The 25638-nt window shown below is 37.5% G+C and overlaps 1 protein-coding gene across 3 annotated transcripts in view; it reads left to right on the top strand.

The window, feature by feature from the left end:
- hecw2a (HECT, C2 and WW domain containing E3 ubiquitin protein ligase 2a) overlaps positions 1-24297 on the top strand; it is a 28775-nt gene extending 4478 nt beyond the window's left edge. For all 3 annotated transcript variants that reach the window (XM_048193991.1, XM_048193988.1, XM_048193989.1), the window contains 28 exons: positions 513-620; positions 2466-2560; positions 3688-3757; positions 3895-4064; positions 4199-4341; positions 5996-6096; positions 6188-6951; positions 8986-9313; positions 9428-9526; positions 9720-9870; positions 10846-10949; positions 11101-11225; positions 12167-12352; positions 12640-12774; positions 13517-13601; positions 13687-13783; positions 13942-14025; positions 15985-16073; positions 16362-16482; positions 17170-17283; positions 17609-17761; positions 17838-17936; positions 18109-18238; positions 19434-19580; positions 19659-19773; positions 19894-19979; positions 21705-21817; positions 21924-24297. In XM_048193991.1, the coding sequence (XP_048049948.1) occupies positions 513-620; positions 2466-2560; positions 3688-3757; positions 3895-4064; positions 4199-4341; positions 5996-6096; positions 6188-6951; positions 8986-9313; positions 9428-9526; positions 9720-9870; positions 10846-10949; positions 11101-11225; positions 12167-12352; positions 12640-12774; positions 13517-13601; positions 13687-13783; positions 13942-14025; positions 15985-16073; positions 16362-16482; positions 17170-17283; positions 17609-17761; positions 17838-17936; positions 18109-18238; positions 19434-19580; positions 19659-19773; positions 19894-19979; positions 21705-21817; positions 21924-22035 (4124 nt within the window). In that variant the 3' untranslated portion in view covers positions 22036-24297. The remainder of the gene's footprint in view (positions 1-512; positions 621-2465; positions 2561-3687; positions 3758-3894; positions 4065-4198; positions 4342-5995; positions 6097-6187; positions 6952-8985; positions 9314-9427; positions 9527-9719; positions 9871-10845; positions 10950-11100; positions 11226-12166; positions 12353-12639; positions 12775-13516; positions 13602-13686; positions 13784-13941; positions 14026-15984; positions 16074-16361; positions 16483-17169; positions 17284-17608; positions 17762-17837; positions 17937-18108; positions 18239-19433; positions 19581-19658; positions 19774-19893; positions 19980-21704; positions 21818-21923) is intronic.
- The last annotated feature ends 1341 nt before the right edge of the window (positions 24298-25638 follow it).

Below are 25638 nucleotides of genomic sequence, written 5' to 3'. Positions count from 1 at the left end.
TTACTAGATAATGGCAGACAGATCCATTCACCCTCTGTGCCCTTCAGTCCTCAGCCTTAAACACTTAGATCACAATTCTCACTGTCATGTAAAAATATGAGACCGAAGCAAAACGATACATCTGGGCACAAAGCCACAAACCATTGACTTGAAGGCCAGCAAAACTTCTTTACCTGCATGCACAAGGGTCTTATCTCTAGGGGGCTCTAAGTTTCATTGACTAAGCAGACATTCAGTAATGGCCTCAACATAATCTGCCTCACATTGGTTCTTTAGTAAATGAATATGCAATATAATTTACAGAGCCACTATAGATTCTTTATCAGTAAATTTGTCATCATTATGGGGCACTGTTCTGTTAATTGGGTTTATTCTACCTCCTGTTCCACCCATTTGCCACCCAAAAATGTATTAGAATGCGGCATATCCAGAACGGATACAATAAACTGTTAGAAACATGCGCACATACAAATACAGCAAAAAGTATGCAATGTGCTTTTTGTTTTTTTTAGATGAGACCTGTCCATCAAACATGTGGGACTGCAAGAACCGTGGGGTTAATGGTACACAGTGTGGGCAGATTGTCTGGAGGTTGGAGGCAGGGCCGTACTTCCTTGAAGGTGAGTGACACAACTTGATGTTACATGCTATTGTAACGGCATGCACCTGTTTTACATTCTTGGTGCTCAGGATTCATTATGAAACACAGGACATGTTACAAATTCCTAATGTTATAAATACAGTGGGTACGGAAAGTATTCAGACACCCTTACATTTTCCACTCTTTGTTATATTGCAGCCATTTGCTGAAATCATTTAAGTTCATTTTTTTCCTCATTAATGTACACACAGCACCCCATATTGACAGAAAAACACAGAATTGTTGACATTTTTGCAGATTTATTAAAAAAGAAAAACTGAAATCACATGGTCCTAAGTATTCAGACCCTTTGCTCAGTATTTAGTAGAAGCACCCTTTTGATCTAATACAGCCATGAGTCTTTTTGGGAAAGATGCAACAAGTTTTTCACACCTGGATTTGGGGATCCTCTGCCATTCCTCCTTGCAGATCCTCTCCAGTTCTGTCAGGTTGGATGGTAAACGCTGGTGGACAGCCATTTTTAGGTCTCTCCAGAGATGCTCAATTGGGTTTAAGTCAGGGCTTTGGCTGGGCCATTCAAGAACAGTCACAGAGTTGTTGTGAAGCCACTCCTTCATTATTTTAGCTGTGTGCTTAGGGTCATTGTCTTGTTGGAAGGTAAACCTTCGGCCCAGTCTGAGGTCCTGAGCACTGTGGAGAAGGTTTTTGTCCAGGATATCCCTGTACTTGGCCGCATTCATCTTTCCCTCAATTGCAACCAGTCGTCCTGTCCCTGCAGCTGAAAAACACCCCCACAGCATGATGCTGCCACCACCATGCTTCACTGTTGGGACTGTATTGGACAGGTGATGAACAGTGCCTGGTTTTCTCCACACATACCGCTTTGAATTAAGGCCAAAAAGTTCTATCTTGGTCTCATCAGACCAGAGAATCTTATTTCTCACCATCTTGGAATCCTTCAGGTGTTTTTTAGCAAACTCCATGTGGGCTTTCATGTGTCTTGTACTGAGGAGAGGCTTCCGTCGGGCCACTCTGCCATAAAGCCCCGACTGGTGGAGGGCTGCAGTGATGGTTGACTTTCTACAACTTTCTCCCATCTCCCGACTGAATCTCTGGAGCTCAGCCACAGTGATCTTTGGGTTCTTCTTTACCTCTATCACCAAGGCTCTTCTCCCCCGATAGCTCAGTTTGGCCGGACGGACAGCTCTAGGAAGGGTTCTGGTCATCCCAAACGTCTTCCATTTAAGGATTATGGAGGCCACTGTGCTCTTAGGAACCTTAAGTGCAGCAGAATTTTTTTTTGTAACCTTGGCCAGATCTGTGCCTTGCCACAATTCTGTCTCTGAACTCTTCAGGCAGTTCCTTTGACCTCATGATTCTCATTTGCTCTGACATGCACTGTGAGCTGTAAGACAGGTGTGTGGCTTTCCTAATCAAGTCCAATCAGTATAATCAAACACAGCTGGACTCAAATGAAGGTGTAGAACCATCTCAAGGATGATCAGAAGAAATGGACAGCACCTGAGTTAAATATATGAGTGTCACAGCAAAGGGTCTGAATGCTTAGGACCATGTGATATTTCAGTTTTTCTTTTTTAATAAATCTGCAAAAATGTCAACAATTCTGTGTTTTTCTGTCAATATGGGGTGCTGTGTGTACATTAATGAGGAAAAAAAATGATCTTAAATGATTTTAGCAAATGGCTGCAATATAACAAAGAGTGAAAAATTTAAGGGGGTCTGAATACTTTCCGTACCCACTGTATGTAATGTAATTTTCTTTTTGTTATAAAATATCATGCTGACTCTACAAATATGCTGGACAGATTTGTTATGCTGGCACTCTTCTGGTTATCTCTTCTAGCTGAGACAAGGATCTGTTTTAAATATTACCATGGAGTCAGTGGTGCGCTGAGAGCCACAACACCCTGCATCACAGTCAAGAACCCCAGAGCCTCGGTCAGTGTGTGTATGTGTGTGTGTGTGTGTGTGTGTATGTGAGGCAACAGAAGACATTATTCCTGCGTAAATAGACAGCATTATAGCTCACAAAAACACATGGTGTGGTAAAGTGCTTGGCTTTTCAATCCAATTTTTGTGTAAAACAGTTGTTAGTCTGATTAAATAATACATTTTACAAGATATAATAAAACACTTCTGATTCATCACTGGAAATGGAAGGTCAAGCACACTGCATTGTGGGATAATGTATCCAACAAAGTGTGCTATGCTTGTACATATTTTTAAAAAGTTTTTTTCCCTGTCTAATATAGAAAATCTGCATTACGCAATGCAATACACATGACGTGAACCCTTTCACACTTAAGACGATAACTATAGCAATAATGATAATTCTAAAAATCATTCTAAATATAAAAGAATAGTCCACACCACAACTATAAAGATAATGGCACAGAGAAACAATTTCGTTGGAATCATTTTCAAAACAATTTTTTTGCATATGAGATTTCATTCAAAAACATTGAAAAATCATGCCGACCACAAACTTTTAAATTTCATAGTTTATTTGGTATTTTGTCATTGCAAACATATACCACACTTTTTCGCTGTATTTTATTCAAAAACATTACTGTATTTATACTGTCTTTATTGGCTCACAATTTCTGTGCAAAATGAAACGTTTACTAGCAGATGATTATATATACCACTGTTGTTGTCTTGTTCACTACAGGCCAGACAGTAAAGGTTACACAGTACAGTGCTAAATGGCTATTTGACCGCAGCTTCACATTTGTATGTTTGGAGGTCGGATATTTCTTAGCTCCCATAAGTGCAGGCCATTTATCATGTCATTGGATGGATGTAGGAAACTCAGTCATATACATATGGGAGCTCTCTCCGGCTCCTGGACACCTGCCTTCCTGTAGTGTTTCAACTCTATTGAAACACACTTGAGCCAGATAATCTATTCTCTGTGTCAAGTAAACTGAGGATACAAGATGACTACAGTGAGAAATTATGAATGTTAAACTATTAAGATAGTTGTTATTACTTATTATTATTCATTGTAAGTCCAAAGAAGAAGGGTAGGTATATGTAGCCACTCATATCTATGTATCTTCCAGGTCGACGGTCAAGGTGAAGGACAGCAAGCTTCAGAGAGCAGTCGAAAACTGGTCAGCTTTACCCTATCAGGTATGTAAGAGACAAACAGGAATGATCCATTGCTGATTTATACTCTTCAAATAACTGTCAATGACTTACGATACTATCCTACTCCATAAATTTATCTGTGCTGTTTTTATTACTAATTAGACTGTTGTTTGTTTTAGATATCCGTGCAGTGGGGCTGAAGAAGGGGATGTTTTTTAACCCAGACCCTTATTTGAAGATGAGCATTCATCCAGGCAAGAGAAGCTGCTTTCCGACCTTTTCCCATCATGGCCAAGAGAGACGATCCGGCATTACAACTAACACTACTAATCCTGTGTGGCATGGAGAGGTGACACACACACACACACGTCTAATGCAGACTGTAATAAAAACAGACACATTCACAGTCAAACAAACATCTGCTGAAACAGTTCAGACCAAGATGTGTTTTTTTTTCAATTCTTTCTTTGTTTTTCCATGTAGAAACACACTTTTGTGGCTCTTATGACAGACGTCTTAGTGATTGAGATTAAAGACAAGTTTGCTAAAAGTCGCCCAATTATTAAGCGCTTCCTGGGTCAGCTGAACATTCCGGTGCAGATGCTGCTGGAGAGACATGCGTCAGGGTGAGTGTCATGGCAATGTCTCATCTGATCGTCACCACACCGCAATATGTGATTTATGAAAACAAACATGTTCCTGATTCTTCTTTTCTGATTGATGTCTTTAATAGAACATAAACACTGATATTAGTAACAATATAATTGATCAGTAATACACTACTGTTCAAGACTTTGGGGTCAGTAAGGTTTTTTTTTTTTTTTTTTTTTTAAAGAAATGATTACTTTTATTCAGCAAGGATGCATTAAATTGATCAATAGTAACAGTAAAGCTGTTAATAATGTTACAAAAGATTTATTTTTCAAATAAATAATGTTCTTGAAAAATAAAAATATTAACTAGCACAACTGTTTTCAACATTGATAATGAAAAGAAATGTTCCTTGAGCACCAAATCAGCATATTAGAATTATTTCTGAAGGATCATGTGACACCGAAGACTGGAGTAATGATGCTGAAAATTCAGCTTTGACATCACAGGAATAAATTATATTAAAGGTGCCCTAGAACTTTTTTTTAAAAGATGTAATATAAGTCTAAGGTGTCCCCTGAATGTGTCTGTGAAGTTTCAGCTCAAAATACCCCATAGATTTTTTTAAATTCATTTGTTTAACTGCCCATTTTGGGGCATAATTAGAAATGAGCCGATTCAGGGTGTGTGGCCCTTTAAATCTCGTGCTCCACGCCCAAGAGCTCGCGCTTGCCTTAAAGAACATAAAAAAGGTTCAAACAGCTAATATAACCCTCAAAATGGATCTTTACAAAGTGTTCGTCATGCAGCATGTCTAATCGCGTAAGTACAGTGTTTATTTGGATGTTTACATTGATTCTGAATGAGTTTGAGGCTATGCTCCGTGGCTAACGGCTAATGCTACCCTGTTGGAGAGATTTATAAAGAATGAAGTTGTGTTTATGCATTATACAGACTGCAAGTGTTTAAAAATGAAAATAGCGACGGCTCTCTTGTCTCCATGAATACAGTAATAAACGATGGTAACTTTAACCACATTTAACAGTACATTAGCAATTTTGCTAACGAAACATTTAGAAAGACAATTTACAAATATCACTAAAAATATCATGTTATCATGAATCATGTCAGTTATTATTGCTCCATCTGCCATTTTTTGCTATTGTCCTTGCTTGCTTACCTAATCTGTTGATTCAGCTGTGCACATCCAGACGTCCTGCCCTTGTCTAATGCCTTTCATAATGTTGGGAACATGGGCTGGCATATGCAAATATAGGGGGCGTACACCCCGACTGTTACGTAACAGTCGGTGTTATGTTGAGATTCGCCTGTTCTTCGGAGGTCTTTTAAACAAATGAGATTTATATAAGAAGCAAGAAACAATGGAGTTTGAGACTCACTGTATGTCTTTTCCATGTACTGAACTCTTGTTATTTAACTATGCCGAGGTAAATTCAATTTTTGAATCTAGGGCACCTTTAATATACAAAACAGCTATTTTAAATTATAATAACATCTCATTAATTTCATTATATATTTCATACTGTTTTTAATGTCTTTTTGATCAAATAAATGCAGCCTTGGTAAACATAAGAGACTTTTTTTCAAAAACATCAAAAATCTTGCTAGCCCCAAACTTTTGAATGGTTGTGTATGTGTGTCAATACATATATATTTATATGGCTACAGGAACCAATCACTGAGCTTCCCTCTATGTCGTCGTTTGCCCACTGATCATGTGAGCGGTCAAATGCACTTTAAAGTGGATATCACATCTATGAGCCAAGATGGTAAGATCACATACAAACACATCTGATCTGGTTCAGCTTATAGCTACTAATTTCAAATGGTTTTGAAATAACTTGTATTCACCTCTCATAGATGTTTCCCCTGAGACGATTCTAGGGGCAGCAGCCCTCAATGGAGCTCCTGGAACCCCTTCAGATGATGAAGAGCTGCCCCGTTCTCTCCCTGTCCCATCAGCAGGCCCTTCACCCACTGGCTCCCTGGGTTCCCACAGAAATGGGGAAGGTAGCAGCATACCCTCCCCGGACACCGAGATGTATGGAGCCACCCTGGATGATGAGGGCCCTTCTTCTCCAGACCTGCTCCAGGGTTCTTTCAGTGAGCAGCTTGATGCCATTGATGCTCCTAAGGGCCCGGGAGATAGGCCTCTTGGGGCAGCTTCTCCAAAACTGCGATCCAGCTTTCCCACACACACACGCCTCAGTGCTATGCTGCACATCGATTCTGATGAAGATGAAGAGAGGTCTGCTGCTACGGAGGCCACGCTGCCAACATTTAATGGTTTTTCAAGGACTCAACAAACACCCCCAAAACCACCAATTACAGAACCTGTGTTTAAAAGATCTGTAGAGGAACCTCCAGAAGAGGCTGGACTGGAGTTGAAAATAGACACTCTGAATATAGGAACAGAGGTGCCTCCTGAGCCAGAGGTCATGCCGAGTTCAGTCGCCCCTGAGGTGGAAACCGCCAGCTTGATGGAGAGGCAAGAGGAAGAGGAGGAGGAAGTGGAGGCAGAGGAGGAAGAAGAAGGACTTGCACCCAGTGAGGAGCTGGCAACCGAAGTTGATATTTCTTCAATGGCATCTGACTGCTGCCCAGGCCCTACATCTGCTTCTCAGGTCAGTTGAAGATTTACTGAAAGGAAAATCCTCAATTCAAGTGGGTCAATAGCTATGTTTCCATCGACCTATTTTTATGCACATTTTGGGATGTCGCATAAAAAATGCTGAATGGAAACGGGATAATAAATTCTAAAAATGCGCATAAAAAACATGCGCTCAATTGAGTCTGATTTTTTTTATCTGATGAGAAAACATGCACATAAACTATGATGAAAACACATTTACCAAATAAATTCCATGATGCGCATCAAAAAAGTCATGTGAACTGTCTTACTTGACTGTGTTCCCAGCAGTATCCACCTCCTCAACCTAAAAGATAATGTGAGCGCTTTTATTACATTTCTTGCTCTGAGCTGCAAGTAATTTGTTATAAGCTATACGAAAATTATTATATAAAGTGACTTTTTTGATATTTGGTACCAGTTTATCAGGATGTGACGATTTTGTTCTCTTCGACTCACTGGATGGACATGACTACTTTATTCACAAATGTTTTATGCGAAATTCCAATTTTGTGCTGATGTTAAATTCACAGCTTTGGATGGAAACATAGCTAATGACATATACAATATAAGAGTGTCCACAATCCAGGTTGCCAGGTTTTCACAACAAAACCTGCCCAATTGCTACTCAAAACTAGCCCAAAACTAGCCCAAAACTAGCCCAATCACATTTCATGTGGGGTTGCGTTCTGGGAGGTAAAACACATGTTTTTGGAGGGGTTCCTTTGGTAAAATTCGCAACAGTGTAAAAGTAGCCCAATTCCACGGGAAAACCGCAGACTTGACAACACTGTCCACAATCTTTTAAAAGTGTCCAAATCTTTTACAAATCTAGTTTAAAACAGTGTTGTCATTGTTAAACTATTAAAATATTCATTAAAAAATAAAATATAAGTAAATAAAATCTGAAATATAAATAGATTAAAGGGTTAGTTCACCCAAAAATGAAAATTATGTCATTAATGACTCACCCTCATGTCGTTCCAAACCCGTAAGACCCCCGTTCATCTTAGGAACACAGTTTAAGATATTTTAGATTTAGTCTGAGAGCTTTCTGTCCCTCCATTGAAAATGTATGTACGGTATACTGTTCATGTCCAGAAAAGTAATAAAAACATCATCAAAGTAGTCCATGTGACATCAGAGGGTTAGTTAGAATTTTTTGAAGCATCAAAAATACATTTTGGTCCAAAAATAACAAAAACTACGACTTTATTCAGCATTGTCTTCTCTTCCGGAATCCTTTCCATTGAATTGATTCCATTGAATTGATTCCATTGAATCCTTTCATCTGTCGGCGTTGGTAATGCACTTTTACGTTGCCGTGGTTGTTTTTGGCGATTAGGACATGACTATAGCACATAACAATGACTAAAGCACATAACAAAATGACTAAAGCACATAACAAATTACTAAAACAAACTAAAATGAAAACTGAAAATATAAAACTAATAACTAATTCGAGATATTTAATAAATAGCATAAAAAATCAGTTTAAAGACTCCTGTCATGCTAACCATGAAATAAAAGTAATAGCATTTTCTTTACACCGTGAATGAATGTATTTTAAAATACCCTGATATTTTTAAATATATTGTCCCCTTGGAATTATAAGGTTCTATCTGCATTCTCAGCAGTTTTGAGATATTGAGCTTCAAAATTTTTGCATTCCATTTGACTTTGTAGATAGAATCTTTTTGTTTTTTAAATAAAAAGTCCCAAAATGTACACAACATTAAAAAAACATCACATAATGTAAATAAGTTGTCACAGAATATGTGAATAACTCATTTTGAAAAAAATGTCAGATAGAACCTTATAATTCCAAGGGGATGATATGTCCTAAAATATAAGCATTCATAAATTAAAAATGATATGAATGGAAATAGAAATCTATAAACTATGAAATTAATATATAGGTGTCCCATCATTGATCCAACTGGCTCTTGGACTAGACCTGACATGTTTGAATGCTAATAAAAGCAGAGAGAAGTGAAGGTAATCTTTGTCTATGAATTGATCTTTACAGGAAGCAGAACAGGGGGCAGAGGCAGCCATTGACCCAGGGGGAGAAGATCTTTCAGATGATCCACCCACAATTTATGAGGTTGCTGAGACTGCTGAAGAAACCCATCCAACTAATGAGCAAGTGAGGGATGCTCCAAAACCAGAACCATCAGCCATTGAGGAGGATGAATGTGAAGATGTGACTGAGGACACAATGTCCAGAAGGTGGAGCCTGGAGGCAACAGCAGGTGTGTCACAGGAGGACGAGGAAGAGGAGGAGTTAATGCCATCAGGTGATGGAGAATCTGTGGATTCTGAGACCTTCGTTACCGAGACAGAATCAGAATTAGGTATTCACAGAACCATTGAGCTGGCCTTCGCTTGACAATTTATTTTTGTATGGAAAAGAAATCGAACATGAGTTCAGAAATACATCCTGATTCTGTATGTAAAATGTTGTGCAGGTGTCCCTCAGATAAACGGAGATCAGCGTGTTCATTCTCTGCCATCTGTAAGACAAGATGTCCACAGATACCAACGTGTGGATGAGCCCTTACCTCCCAGTGAGTGTGTGTATGTGTTTCTGTACGTCCGCATGTGCTTTTGTGTTGTTTATTTGTCTGTACTAGATCATTTGCTTATGTGTATTTGTGTGTAAAGACAGTTTTGCCAAATTATGTCATTTAGGCTTGATGAATCAATTAGGCACCATCACTCCCTACTCTCCATTCTCATTTCCCACCTTTCTTTTCTCAGACTGGGAGGCTCGTATTGACAGTCATGGCCGTATCTTCTTTGTTGATCATGTGAACCGCACCACCACATGGCAGAGACCCACTGGCCCACCTGCCCCACAGGGTCTGACCCGCTCCAGCTCCATACTGCAGATGGAACAACTCAACCGCAGGTTAGAGCTCATGAATATATATATATATATATATATTGCATCACAGTGGTTTTGCTGTAGTTCTTGTACAATTTGAGATTTCAAATAGTTTCTAAATATTTTAATTTATAAAAAGGGGGTAAATGTAGTAACAACTAGGGGTGTAACAATACCCCTACCCCACGAAATATATCACCACAATATATCGCAATACAAAAATGCAACAATATGTATCATGGATAGTGACAATATATATTGTGTATAGTTCACCCAAAATGAAAATTTCTGTGTGAAAAAAATTTAAGTTTATAGAGTTTTAGTGTCAGTGCTACATTAAACTACTATATATAATGTTGAATATAATGTATAATAATGCCAAATTATCAGGACCCACAAATTTATGTTACCAGTAAAAAGTAACCTACATTTTTTTAAATATATCTTGTCACTGACAGAGTGAAATCATATTCGTCTAATATAATTTTCAGCTTCAGAATCATGAATATTTTCATTGTTGTGTCACCATTGTCCTGTGCATTGGGTGGCCAGCACCAAGTCCAAGCCTATTCATTTCCACCCCCAATGTAAAACCAAATTTAGCGTTTTAACCAACAGTTAATTTTTTGTTAACCTTTTACCATATGTCTTGGAGTATCAGAATAATATCGTATCTTGAGTTCAATATCATGATATGTATCGAATCGTGACATGAGGGTATCGTTACACTCCTAGTAATAACATAGTAAAACATGGTAACATTCAAAACTTTGAAAATGTTGCACATTCACTCAGTTACTGATCAGATACAATATGGTTTTAGCCGAAATATATTGTAAGTTATAACTGTTTTGTAAGCTCACATTCCACTGGGTCAAAATTGACCTGGGAATATGAAAAGTGTATACAGTTTGTTTGTTTGTTTGTTTTGTTTTTTTAATGCAGTCGGAGGGTTAATGCATTACTGAATGTGTGATTGCTGTATTTTCTCTCTGGCAGATATCAGAGTATCCGTAGGACAATGACCAGTGAAAGATCTGAGGAACAGAGAGTGGACGATCCTCCTCCTGAAGAAACAGACCTGCTGTCCCACTCCATCTCTGGTAAGCTGTCAATCAAAATGAGAACTACAGATGATAGTGTCTGGGAAAGTGAATGGATGCTGTGCTGAGATGAATGTAAGATGACTGAGGCTGGGTAGAATGAGAGGTTTTTGTTTAGTCTGTGCTTGTTGATGTGTCTGTTCTTATGTAGAATACCGGCGGGACGGCTTTATGGGTCAAGCCAGCTCACGTTCTCGTCTGGCTTTGCTGCTTCAATCTCCCGGTGCAAAGTTCCTCTCCAGTCCAGACTTCTTCTCTGTTCTGCATTCTAATCCTGTGAGCTAAAGCACACAGAGACACAGATATCAGTGCTTACATGCACACCTGAAACTAAGTAATTGATAATGTATAGCCAGGCATTATTACAAAACAATGGAGCCTGCACATTACATGTTTGAGTTTCACATTAGAGTTTGTTCCCGTGACTTATTAATTTGTTCTCTCATTATAGGTAAATTGTGGCCACAGTTTAACTAAATTAAAAGGAGGGAATGAATTAGTGATAATATTTGTGATAGTGATAATGCGAAGTCATGGGAGCAAATTCTTCATTTTTGGCCACAATATATATTTTTTCTTTCCTGTGTCATATGCAGGGCTCTGTACAAAAAAAAAAAAAAAAAAAAACAGATGACAAGTGCAAAACCTTGAAGTTTTTTTAATGACTGACAGACAGGACATTATCCAGCTTATTACATGGCTACTTACAAAATAAATATATGGGCATGAAATATTGATTTTTAATTAAAATTATATTGCTAAAAGTTTTTGCAAAGCAAAATAGTCTATTAGTAATAATACACTATTAATTTATATTATTATTATTATTATTATTATTATGTAATAAATGTAACAGTTTTTTCGGGACTAGTTAGCAATATTTAGCTACATTATAAAATGTCTTCCTTTACTTTAAGTTCTGTCTCATCCAGGTCTTTATGTCTCTTAATTTTTCTGAGCAATGTTTTCATTTTTTTTTTTTCCTTTAAATGGGGACTCTTGAGCTTTTTAGACATCTAGCAAAGGTTTTATGCTCATTGTTTATATTTAAACACTGAAGTCCTCTTAGGTCATTTTTACTGTATTCAGTAGCTAAATGTTTTGAGTCACAAAATCTCACCAATTTGCTATTCTAATTTGCTCAAGTATCCAATCAAAATGAAATATTCAGAGAGGCGTGCAATAATTTTGACACGTTTCATTCATTTCCCTTTCAGAGCGCCTATCGCATGTTCACAAGTAACACGTGTCTGAAGCACATGATCAGTAAAGTCCGACGGGACGCCCAACACTTTGAGCGGTACCAACACAACCGGGACCTCGTAAACTTCCTCAATCTGTTCTCCAACAAGCAGCTAGAGCTGCCACGGGGCTGGGAGATGAAACATGACCAAACTGGGAAGGTGTGTTTTCCTCTTCTGGAATTGTGCACTTGTTCGGTCTTAAGGGCCTTAGACATGCATAAGACTAGTCTAATAGGACAAACTGTACAGACAGACACTGAAATCTGAGTTAGTATGTTCATGTAGGGCCTAGGCCCATCTGGTTGTCTTCTTGATGCCCAATTAGTGTTTTTCACAGGAAACACGAAACAGATGCTTGTCTTATTTATTCTTAAGGGCCCATCAGTGTTGTATGTTTCATGGACAATTCTTTGCTCCAACCCTGTTTATGTGTTTATGCATCACAGGCCTTCTTTGTGGATCATAACTGTCGTGCCACTACGTTTATTGACCCACGGCTGCCTTTACAGAACTCCCGGTCCAGCGGCCTGCTGGTTCACCGACAGCACCTGTCCCGCCAGCGCAGCCACAGTGCAGGAGAGGTGAGAGCTGTAGTTTCAAGTTTCAGCAATACTAACCACATACACTTCCATTTAAAGCTTTGGGATCAGTACTATTTTTTTTTTTTAATGAATTAATACTATTATTAAGCAAGGACACATTAAAATTTCAAAAATGACTGAAAATAAATGCTGTTCTTTTGAAATATTCATCAAAGATTCCTGAAAAAAAAAAGGTTTCCACAAAAATATTAAGCAGCAAAACTGTTTTCAACACTGATAGTAATAAGGAATGTTTCTTGAGCATCAAATCAGCATATTTAAATGATTTCTGAAGGATCATGTGAGTAATGATGCTGAAAATTCAGCTTTGCCATCACAGGATTTTTTATTTTTTTATTTATTAAAATAGAAAACAGTTCTTTTAAATTATAAAAAATATTTAGCAATATTAAAACTGTTTTACTGTATTTTTGTTCAAATAAATACAGACTTGGTGAGCATAAGAGACTTCTTTCAAAAACATTCCTGACCCTGACTTTTGAACGATAGTGTAGAGTATAATAAAGTGATAAAGAAAAGAATGTTTTGTCATTTTATCAGTTGTGCGGTTTCTATTTCTATCCCTTCATACTGGATATCTCTGCCCACAGTGAAATCTCATTGTTCCTGCATGTGTTTGTAACGTGCTGACTATTGTTTGCTTACATGTAATATACTCAAATAGGGCATTGTCATTAGGAAAATACACTATTAAACTGTGAAACCTCCTCTGATGTTTCAGGTAGCAGATGACTCTCGCTCTCCGAGTCCTCCTGTCCAGGGCCGTTCATCAAGAAGCAGTCAGTACCAGGACTTGGTGCCTGTGGGTGAGTGTCTCATGTTTACACAGTGTGCACACACTGACATATCATCACATGTGTACAGACACATTCCACATTTATTTTTTTACAGCTTATAATGAGAAGATTGTTGCCTTTCTGCGACAACCCAACATTTTTGAGATTCTGCAAGAGAGACAGCCAGAGCTCGTGAGAAACCACTCCCTTAGGTACATATTTCTGCAGTTTTATGTTTCATCCACAGATGCCGACAGAGAGCCCTGAATTTCGTACTGCGCCTGAGAGATTGTGCTGTAGTTATTTATAATTTCCATGCTATAGTAGCTGAATTCTAAACGTTTTTCTTATATTTTTATGGTTGTTTCAGAGAAAAGGTTCAATTCATCCGCAATGAGGGGCCAGCTGGGTTGACCCGTCTGTCTAGTGATGCAGACCTGGTTATGTTGCTCAGGTTAGTGTGTGCATCTTTTGCAACATATTTAATTACAGTGTGTGCCTGCCTGTTTCCCTTTGCCTGAGATATGCATGCAATAGTTGAGTGTGTATGTACAGTACACTACCATTCAAAAAACTTTTTTTAAAGAAAGTAATACTTTTATTCAACAAAGATGCATTAAATTGATCAAAAGTGACAGTAGAGACATTTGACAATGTTACGAAAGATTTCTATTTCAAGTAAATGCTGTTCTTTTGATCTTTTTTATTCATAAAAGAATCCTGAAAAAAGTATCACAGTTTTAACAAAAATATTAAGCAGCACAATTGTTTTCAACATCGATAAGAAGCGTTTCTTGAGCACCAAATCAGCATATTAGAATGATTTCTGAAGGATCATGTGAAATTTCAGCTTTGCCATCACAGGAATGTCTTCAAATAGAAAACAGGGATTTTAAAGTGTAATAATATTTTTGTTTTCACTGTATTTTTGATCAAATAAATGTTTTGTTGGTGAGCCTTGATTTCAAAAATATTAAACATATCTTGTAGACCCCAAACATTTGAATGGTAGTGTATATGTTAAAAAAAAAGTGATGTAGGGGATAGATAGGGAAGATGAGCAAGTGGGTAAGTTGATCCACCCACTTTATCTTTGCAACCATACACTTTTATTGTCATGTGACCATATATTTTGGAACCACCCATCATTTCTGCCAGACTGTGAAAAGGAGAAGCACATGGGAGGAGTGGAAAGCACCTATTTACTTAAACAGTTTTTGGCTTGTCAAAGTAAAATTTTAGCATAACAGATTTAATGGCTTTTACATCAAAGCAAATTTGTCCAGGTCTAAAAATATTATGATCCATATTGGTGATTTAGCAATGTATCTATACTATATATTTATGTATATTAGCCTGAATTGGTTAGCTAGCTAGTTCTGTCCAAAATGGCAGCTATGAGCTAACTTACCCCACCATAAGACATTGTAGTTAAAAGGTTAGTTCACCCAAAAATGAAACTTAGCTCATAATTTACTCCCCCTCAAGCCATCCAATGTGTATATGACTTTCTTCTTTCAGCCAAACACAATCGGAGTTATATTAAAAAATATCCTGGCTCTTCCCAGCTTTATAATGGGAGTGAATAGAAATTGAAATGAGATTTTTAAGCCCAAAAAGTGCATCCATCCATCATAAAAGTAATCCATATGGCTCCAGGAGTTTAATAAAGGCCTTCTGAAATGAAGCGATGCATTTTTGTAAGAAAAATATATCTATAGCCTATTTATAACTGGCTTCCGTACGTAGTCTAGTTCCGGTCGAAGAGTGAACTCTAGCATGACGTACTGACAAACATGGAAGTGAAGAGGATAGAGAAAAACAAAACACTGGTCACGAATTAGAAGTCTAAAATGAGAATTTTGAAAGAGAGATGTCTGTTTGTTGCCCAGCAATATTTGTTTGAACTGCGAGAGGCGTTTACTCTCACCTAAGCTTACTCTATGCCTACCTCCTACGTCATACGCCGGAACACAACTCTCTTAAAAGAAATATGATTATTTGTAAAAGGAAATTTGATTATTAATTAGTTTTTAAAAGAAGTAAATTATCTTCACAATTTTCACATTCAGATTCAGTTAGATGGTCTCCACTGACTTGGATCAACTTACCCCTAACCTGGGGTAAATTGAGCCACAGGAGCACTTTATAAGTCTTTATAAGAAGACATATTTTTAGAACCCTTTGTCATAGATGTATTCTGATCATTTAAAATTATAGGAAACATCCTGAAATGACTTTAGATACATTCATTGTACTTCTGCCTCATTTTCCCTTATCTTGAAGACCACATAAGTAAAAAATGGCTCATCTTACCTCACTCTCCCCCTACATATTTTATGATGGCCTGACTTTGTACACCTAGCTCAGGTTAGAATACACATACCTGTTACCTGGCCCTCTCTCCTTGCAGCCTGTTTGAAGAGGAAGTGATGTCGTATGTGCCGCCCAATGCCTTACTGCTCTCCAGCTACTGTCATGCCTCCCCACAGAGCTCCCCTGGTGAGAGGTCACATGACCCGGTCTCACATCTAAAATAATTTCCCATATCTCCCCTTTTTCCTGCCTTGTGTCCTCCATTACAAGACTAAATAATGAGCTAATGAAAGTGGAAGACCCTGTGAACTAATTTGTATGTTTACCTGATCACGCATGTTTAAAACAGTTATTCTGATTATAATATATGCTTTTAAATGTTAGAAGAGCTTTGCATTGTGGATACTAGATTTGCTAGGGTAGGTTTCATCTCAATTTTCGTTCCAAGTTATTCACATCTTCTCTTGCTCACAGGAACTCCGCGGGCCAATGCTCGAGCCCCTGCACCCTACAAGCGTGATTTTGAAGCCAAACTAAGAAACTTTTACCGCAAAATGGAGACCAAGGGCTACGGGCAGGGGCCAGGAAAAGTGAAGTGAGTTCTATCTTCAAAAAAAAATTTGAGGAAGTAGAGTTAATTCTCTACTATTCTCTCTTCTATTCAACAAGCAGCTAATGTTCACTGCTTATTATATCCCTATTCTTGTGTGTGCAGTTCAGTGGTTGGTTGAAAGAATTGAAATCCTGTCTAAATGAGTCTACCCAGCTAACAGGGAACATTCTCAGAACTTTGGATAACGTTCTGGCAAGTTCTCTCAAAGTTATGAACAAACATTCCACCAGTAACAGAATGTTCTTTCAAAAGTTATCTGATATTTAATAATGTTCTAAAAACATCAGCACAAAAACATTATTTATACATCAATATTGGAACGTTTTTTTGAGATGATGTTTCAGAAAACGTTCAAAAAATCCTTTTTATAACTAAATGGAAACGTTAGCACTCTTAGAAGATATTTTTGTTAGCTGGGTAATATTTAAAATAATTAAAATAAATTGATAATTGTCCATTTTTAAACTGGAGTTTTGTAGACATTAAATACTTGGTTGTTTCTAAAACTCACTTGAATTTGTTCTAAATCTTTAGACACAACAATACGGCGCGTCACAATGTCAAGGCAAACTGTCAGCACTAATACAAAATATGGAGCCACTTTTTTTATGATCATATTAATCTTCTCTAGATTCTTTGTGTCCTGATATGGTTTCCATCACTTTCTAGGTTAATAATTAGAAGAGATCACCTACTGGAGGATGCTTTCAACCAGATCATGTGTTATTCCCGCAAAGACCTCCAGAGGAGCAGGCTTTACGTCAGCTTTGTTGGAGAAGAAGGGTTGGTATACAGCACATATTTTCTATCAAAGTGAAATATATTGCTAATTATTTTGACCTGTATGTTATTGAGATCATGTGAAATGTCTGCGATACAACAGGAGTGTTCATCTCATTACAGATGGCAAATCTGACTCTTATAACTGTCTGTCACTTTAATTTAAATGAAGATGCCACTTTAGTTCTATCATTTTACATTTTGTAATTTAAACCACATTATTGTATTATTACATATATGTGTGCATTGATTTGAAACGGTTAGTGCATTTTATATATATATATTATAAAATATATATATATATTTTTTTTTTCTTTTCTTCTTTCAGATTGGACTATAGTGGTCCATCCAGAGAATTCTTCTTCCTGGTTTCCCGAGAGCTGTTTAACCCATACTATGGACTATTTGAATACTCAGCAAATGACACTTACACTGTGCAGATCAGCCCCATGTCAGCCTTTGTGGACAACCATCATGAGTGGTAATTGGTGGATGGATGGATGGATGGATGGATCGATCTCCAAAGGGCATTTTTAGACTAATGTTGTGTTTCTTAGGTTCCGGTTCAGCGGACGCATTCTGGGTCTTGCTCTAATTCATCAGTACCTGTTGGATGCGTTCTTCACCCGACCCTTTTACAAAGGCCTTCTTCGCATGTGAGTCTTCACTGCACTGAAGGATGATTCATATTTGCTTCATATAAAGCAGCTACTGAAAACTGTATCACAGTGTTCTCTTTTTCTTGACTGAACTACTCCAAACTTTTGATTATAATTCCAGTTGTTGTATGATTCTGTCACATAATATGTAATGTATTTCTCTTTGTAGCCCGTGTGATTTGAGTGATCTAGAGTTTCTGGATGAGGAGTTCCATCAGAGTTTGCAGTGGATGAAAGACAATGACATTGAGGATATGCTGGACCTCACCTTTACTGTCAACGAGGAAGTGTTCGGACAGGTCTGAATGGATTGCTTGTGTGTGTGGTTCAGTTAAACCCAACGTTTTTTTGGTCCCCCTGAGGAAAACAGCTTATAAATCATACTAAGTGATGTTTTTTGAAAATGTAAAAATGCAGTTTGATTGATTGATTAATATTAAAGGTGCTAAAGAGGATATTTTCGTCGACTGAGAAACCAAAGACTGTTAGTGAGTTTTTGAAATGAGCGCATGCGTAAGAACAACCCCCCTCCTTCACAGCTCATTTCGAAGGAACGCCTCCCAAAACTCGTGCATGAGTATTGGAACACGAGTGTTTACCACCGGCATTCGCTGTGTCGTGTTGTTAGTGGATTCATTATGTCGGACTCACCGCAGGTAACTCATAATCTGCAGTTGTTACTCCTGTCTCCTGACAAAAACATTGCATGCGGCGCCTGTAGAGTGTGGAAAGTTACTGGAGAGCGCAGCCGCGCACGTCTCTCACAAGGAACATCATGGCAGTGATTGACAAGCCAGAGGGCCAATCGATTGGCTGATGTTTTTAAGGCCCTACCTCGTGCACAGATGATGTATATTAATATTATTCCTTTCAGTGCACCTAATAAACCTTTTATCAGTTAGTAAAGACAGTTTCAAGTAATATTGCAAAAATGTATAAAACAAAATATCCTCTTTAGCACCTTTAATTATTATTAATGATAATATTCTTGCATTTGTATTTATATATTTTCAGTTTTTATTTTAATTTTAGTAATTTTATGTGCTATTGTCATTTTTTAATATTTCTATTTAGCTTTATTTTTATTTATTATTATTTTTATTTTTATTATTTTTTTCCCATTTCAGTTTGTCTCAAAGGCAACATTTCTAAAGGCATTTATTTCTAATAACAACACTGGTCTTCAAACTTTGTTTGATATTTGTTAGTGGTGTTTGCTAAGGCAAGCATCATTGTTATTAGTGCTCGTTATTATTCCTAAAAATATCTAGGCATCTGAACATCATAAGCAAATGAGAGTGGGTTATTTGGATAAGCACACGTCCTACCAACAACTCAGAACACCTTAGTAACACCCTAGCAATCACCCAAACCATGCTAGCAACACCCTAGCAACCAGAAATGTAAATCATAAATGTAAAACGTATTTTAGTTAGTCATATTCACTGTAAAGTTATATAAACTAAGAATGAACTGGAGAATTCTTTATGTCAGATTACAGAGCGTGAGCTCAAGCCGGGTGGGTCTGGCATTGCTGTGTCAGACAAGAACAAGAAAGAGTACATTGAACGCATGGTGAAGTGGAGGATTGAGAGGGGTGTGGCCCAGCAGACCGAGAGTCTTGTGCGAGGATTCTATGAGGTATGATGTCATCTGAATCTGTAAATAATGACAAACTAATGTGTAACTCCGTTGATCTGAGACCATGTGATTGTGCAGGTTGTGGACGTCCGACTCGTCTCAGTGTTTGATGCCCGAGAGCTGGAGCTGGTCATTGCTGGAACAGCGGAGATTGATTTATCCGACTGGAGAAGCAATACAGAATACAGAGGAGGTATTTTTTTTTTTACTGATTCAGGTGTTGTTTCACACCAGGCAAGAATATCACAGAATGTGTAAGAATGTTACAGCAGGATATCACAATGTGACTTTTTTCTCATCTCTGCCTTTGAAGGTTATCATGACAACCACATAGTGATTCGATGGTTCTGGGCAGCAGTGGAGCGTTTCAATAATGAACAGAGACTACGACTCCTTCAGGTACACTCAGATCTCACAAACACCATAGGTCAGATACACTACCATTCAAAAGTTTGGTGTCAGTAACTTTTTTTATAAGAAATTATATTTTTAAGAAAGTATTTTTATAAGATTAATTATTAATACTTTATTAATAATACTTTTATTCAGCAAGGATGCATTAAATCGATCAAAAGTGAAAAAAAAAAAAAACTTAAAGGTGCCCTAGAACTTCTTTTTAAAAGATGTAATATAAGTCTAAGGTGTCCCCTGAATGTGTCTGTGAAGTTTCAGCTCAAAATACCCCATAGATTTTTTTTAATTCATTTTTTTAACTGCCTATTTTGGGGCATCATTAACTATGCACCGATATATAGGTTGCGGCCCCTTTAAATCTCGTGCTCCCCCTCCCCCGGAGCTCGCGCTTGCCTTGAACAGCATAAACACAGTTCACACAGCTAATATAACCCTCAAAATGGATCTTTACAAGATGTGCGTCATGCATGCTGCTTGATATACTTTATAAGTATAGTATTTATTTGGATGTATTACATTTGATTCTGAATGAGTTTGAGGCTATGCTGCGTGGCTAAAGCTAACATTACACACTGTTGGAGAGATTTATAAAGAATGAAGTTGTGTTTATGCATTATACAGACTGCAAGTGTTTAAAAATGAAAATAGCGACGGCTCTCTTGTCTCCGTGAATACAGTAATAAACGATGGTAACTTTAACCACATTTAACAGTACATTAGCAACATGCTAACAAAACATTTAGAAAGACAATTCACAAATATCACTAAAAATATCATGTTATCATGGATCATGTCAGTTATTATTGCTCCATCTGCCATTTTTTGTTGTTGTTCTTGCTTGCTTACCTAGTCTGATGATTCTGCTGTGCACATCCAGACGTTCTGCCCTTGTCTAATGGCTCGATCATGGGCTGGCATATGCAAATATAGGGGGCGTACACCCCGACTGTTACGTAACAGTCAGTGTTATGTTGAGATTCGCCTGTTCTTCGGAGATCTTTTAAACAAATGAGATTTATATAAGAAGGAGGAAACAATGGAGTTTGAAACTCAGTGTATGTCATTTCCATGTACTGAACTCTTGTTATTCAACTATGCCAATATAAATTCAATATTTAATTCTAGGGCACCTTTAACTTTTTAACTGATTCAAAAGAATTATTGATTAAAACATTAATCATGGTTTCCACATCAATTTTAAGCAGCACAACTGATTTCAACATTGATAATAATAAGAAATGTTGCATAAGCATCAAATCAGCATATTAGAATGATTTCTGTAGGATCATGTGACACTGAAGACTGGAGTAATAATGTTAAAATTCAGCTTTGCCATCACAGGAATATATTACATTTTGAAATGTATTAAAATAGAAAACAGTTATTTTAAATTGAAATAATATATCACAATATTACTGTTTTTACTATGTTTTTCATCAAATAAATGCAGCCCTGGTGAGCAGGAGACTTCTTAACTCATAAAGTTAATGTAGCTCAAAGAGTAGAGCATGTCACTAGCAACAGCAATGTTGTGGGTTTGAATCCCAGGGAATGCATGAACTAATACAATTTTCACTTAGTGAGCTCACACAATGTAAAACAAAACCTCTAAAATTTCCATTCTTATCAGAGTTCCCATTCAAACCAAAGCTCTTCTCCAACTAGATCAGTGAAATTAGCCAAGTCAAAATGTGCTCTGCTTTTCTCCAGTTTGTTACAGGCACTTCCAGCATTCCCTATGAGGGCTTTGCCTCTCTGCGGGGCAGTAATGGCCCACGTCGATTCTGTGTGGAGAAATGGGGCAAAGTGACTTCCCTCCCACGGTATTTCTGAGCTTTTTATGTTTAGTGCCTCACACAAAGATCTTACTGTGACCTCACACCTATGATCAATCAGCTAATGCCGTGTTGTCTTTATATGTTTGTGTAGGGCTCACACCTGCTTTAACCGCCTGGATCTCCCTCCCTACCCCTCCTTCTCCATGCTCTACGAGAAGATGCTCACTGCTGTGGAGGAGACCAGCACCTTTGGTCTAGAATGAGCTCCCAAAAGTGCTACTAATTTTTCCCCAGTTCCTAACAACCTTGCTCACCATACAGACTTTATTTTCATCCCTAAGTCTTCACTACGATCTTGGTCACCAGACATAATCTTTTCGTCGAAGTCTACAGAACTGGAATATATGCCATCAAATGACTCATTGGGCATGTGCCTACTCCTGCTCTATAGAGTATGAACTCAAAGCCTATGATAACTGAAATCAATTCTTCACACAAAGACAGACTTAAGCCCAAAGTATACTTCAGCTGTCCGCATTTCACGACGGTCAGCGCACTGTCCGTGTGATGTAATCGTTGTCATCAGGAGGGTCCGCGGGCGGTGCGCATGTGCGAGTGACTTGAGCGCTTGGAAACAAAATCCACGCCGAACTTTGAAAGGCTCACGCACCCAACTATGCGCGAGACAGAGAGGAATGCAGAAAATGAAGTTTACCCGGACCTTTACACATTGACAGAAATCAGAACTGGAATCTTGGTTATCTGGTTTTGGCCTTTGGATTGGTTTAGACCAGTACATTTTGATCTTGGTTTTAGGACTTTGCCTTTTGTTCTTGACTGAGCTGCTTTTTTAAAAGTCAAAACTATATCTATATGGTTTAAAGGGACAAAGCTGTGATGATTTTTGCTGCAGGTCTTTGTTATGGAAAGATAATGTCAGTTAAAAAAGGACTTTTTTGGTTTCAGAGGTTTCACTTAAGGTTGGCGTTCTTGGTTTTAAGGGGTCTAAATGACACTGATCTTGGCTGCAGTTCTGAAAACTCATTCTTTTTGCCATCTTTCAAGAGAATGAAACCATTAAAAAACACAAAACAGCATGCACACTCTCTTATAGAGATCCTTGCACCAAATGTAGTGGTTGTAGAATAGCAACCTGAACATCCTAGGTTCAAACCCTGGAAAGGATGACCTATGAACTAGAGAGTTCCTCTATCACCTCTTGTGCCCTTGAGCAAGACATTTATCACCAGACTGTTCCAGGGGACTGTAAATGTAGTAATTCACTTTGGTCGCTGATTAACTAACAAACACCAACACTCAGTACTTTATAACACACACACACACACATTTTTTTAAATCCGCCTTTCAACCTTTTATGCAACCCACAAATGTTACAAAAAAAAAAAACTATGAATGTATAAACACTGATCACCATGTGCAATGTGTGCAACAGATATTTGTGTATCAGGAATGGTAGATTTGTTCTTAGAGTTAATCATAAGGAGACCTATTGTTCTAAACTGTGGTGACAGACACAAACAGTGGCCTTGAAATCATCTTTATTAAAATTTAGTTCAAAATAAAATAGTTGGGGTATAGTTAATATGACGGTGATGTGTGCAGTCCACTGAAGTAATTTAAAACCAGGACTGCAGTGGTTGAAACCAGTAAAAACAGATTAACGAGATTCTTCTGCTATGGAAAAATAAAAGAAAAAAACATGTTTTAGCATGTGTAGGGAGCAGCAAGCCAAACTGTAACACCCTTGCACAAGTGGTATGAAGTGTTTTGGAAATATGACATAATAATTGAACAATCTCAGTGCAGGAATTTTCATTTAATGTAACCACAGATTGAAGCTAAACACTAAAATAATGGATGAAAAGTTCCTCATTTTTGGGTGACAAGCTGCACCCCTCGTTTACAGACATGTAGTTTCCGTCTGTGGTCCCTCCACAAGCCCTCACGCATGCACTCAGCAATACATGGAAATCACGCATTCACACCACACACATGCTGATCTGACCAAAGCTCAGATCCTAGGATATGGATTTGTCTAAAAACAGCTCCTTTCTCTATGTAAGTGATCTTTGGATAAAATACTGCATGCAGGGTCAAAGAAGCAGTACCTGAGTTTGACCCTTAGATGGCGTTGTGTCATAGCTTGATATTGCATGCTGGAATTAGTGAAACAACAAATCCAGATTATCTTAATTTGCATGAGAAGTTGCTGTTAATAAGGGGTGGGATGGGACTGGGGACAGACAGAAATGAATAAATAAATGAAAAAACTGAAAATGTCACTTCCATACTTTTCATACATCATCTGCGCTGTTATTTAAACGTTGTGGGTTACTGATCGTGTAAGATGATGCTGATGAAAGAGCCATCACTTGAAAACAGTTGGTGAAAATGTGAACCTGCATGCCTTCCATCATGATGTGTCCATTTTTGTATATAGCTGTAATATATGTATGTCAGTCTTGTCCTGTGTTTAAATTATATTTTGCACTGAATGCACCAGAGATTTGAGTGCCAGTCTGATCTCTTTTGTGTTTGTCTTTGTGCTTTAACATATTTTCTTTTTATTGCAAATACTTTTTCTCTTGACACAGGACTTGTTAGAGCCATGATTTACATAATTATCTTTCTGCTTGGCCAATCAAACTGCACCTATCAGCTTGCTCACTGAGTTTGCATTTCCATGGTCTAAAGTCCAGTAGCCTACAGTTGTCTACTGAAAGGACAAAACAGACCTGCAAAGTTCCAGCTCCTCTTTATGTTGATGAAAGTTATTATAAGCTGCAAAACAGATAAAACACTGCACACTTAAATGAAAGCAAGAATAATTACTTTAAAATAATATATATATATATATATATATATATATATATATATATATATATATATATATATATATATATATATATATTATTCAGTATTGAATATTTTATATTTTTTCCAGTTACTTTAAAATTGTGTTAATTAGCTAGCACTAATTTAAAGAGACAGTAGCCTAAAGAATGCTTTAAAGGATTACTCCACTTTTAAATAAAATTTCCTGATAATTTACTCACCCCCATGTCATCCAAGATGTTCATGTCTTCCTTTCGTCAGTCGAAAAGAAATTAAGGTTTTTGATGAAAACATTCCAGGATTATTCTCCTTATAGTGGACTTCAATGGCCTCCAAACAGTTGTAGGTCAAAATTACAGTTTCATTGCAGCTTCAAAGGGCTTTAAATGATACCAGATGAGGAATAAGGGTGAAAGCTGATAATTTGTGTTTATAAAGCATATACAGTTGTATTTTTTTCGAAAATGACCGATCGCGATAAGACCCTTATTCCTCGTCTGGTATCATTTAGAAGCTGCAAAGAAACTAATTTTGACCTTCAGCCGTCTGGAGGCCATTGAAGTCCACTTTAAGGAGAATAATCCTGGAATGTTTTCATCAAAAACCTTAATTTCTTTGAAGAATGCGGAAAGCGGAAGCACGTGCAAGACGATAATTTGTGTTAAAGCATATACAGTTGTATTTTTTTCGAAAATGACCGATTGTTTCGCTAGATAAGACCCTCATTACTCGTCTGGTATCGTTTAAAGCCCTGTGAAGCTGCACTGAAACTGTAATTTTGACCTACAACTGTTTGGAGGCCACTGAAGTCCACTATAAGGAGAATAATCCTGGAATGTTTTCATCAAAAACCTTAATTTCTTTTCGACTGACGAAAGAAAGACATGAACATCTTGGATGACATGAGGGTGAGTAAATTATCAGGAAAATTTTATTTAAAAGTGGACTAATCCTTTAACTTTAAGAGCGAGTGAAAACTAGTTTTATTTATTTTGTTTTTTAAATAAAGC

The sequence above is a fragment of the Megalobrama amblycephala genome, linkage group LG6 (assembly GCF_018812025.1).
Source record: "Megalobrama amblycephala isolate DHTTF-2021 linkage group LG6, ASM1881202v1, whole genome shotgun sequence".
Lineage (NCBI taxonomy): Eukaryota > Metazoa > Chordata > Actinopteri > Cypriniformes > Xenocyprididae > Megalobrama > Megalobrama amblycephala.
Note: the sequence above shows the minus strand (reverse complement) of the source record. Positions and strands in the feature narration are given on the sequence as shown.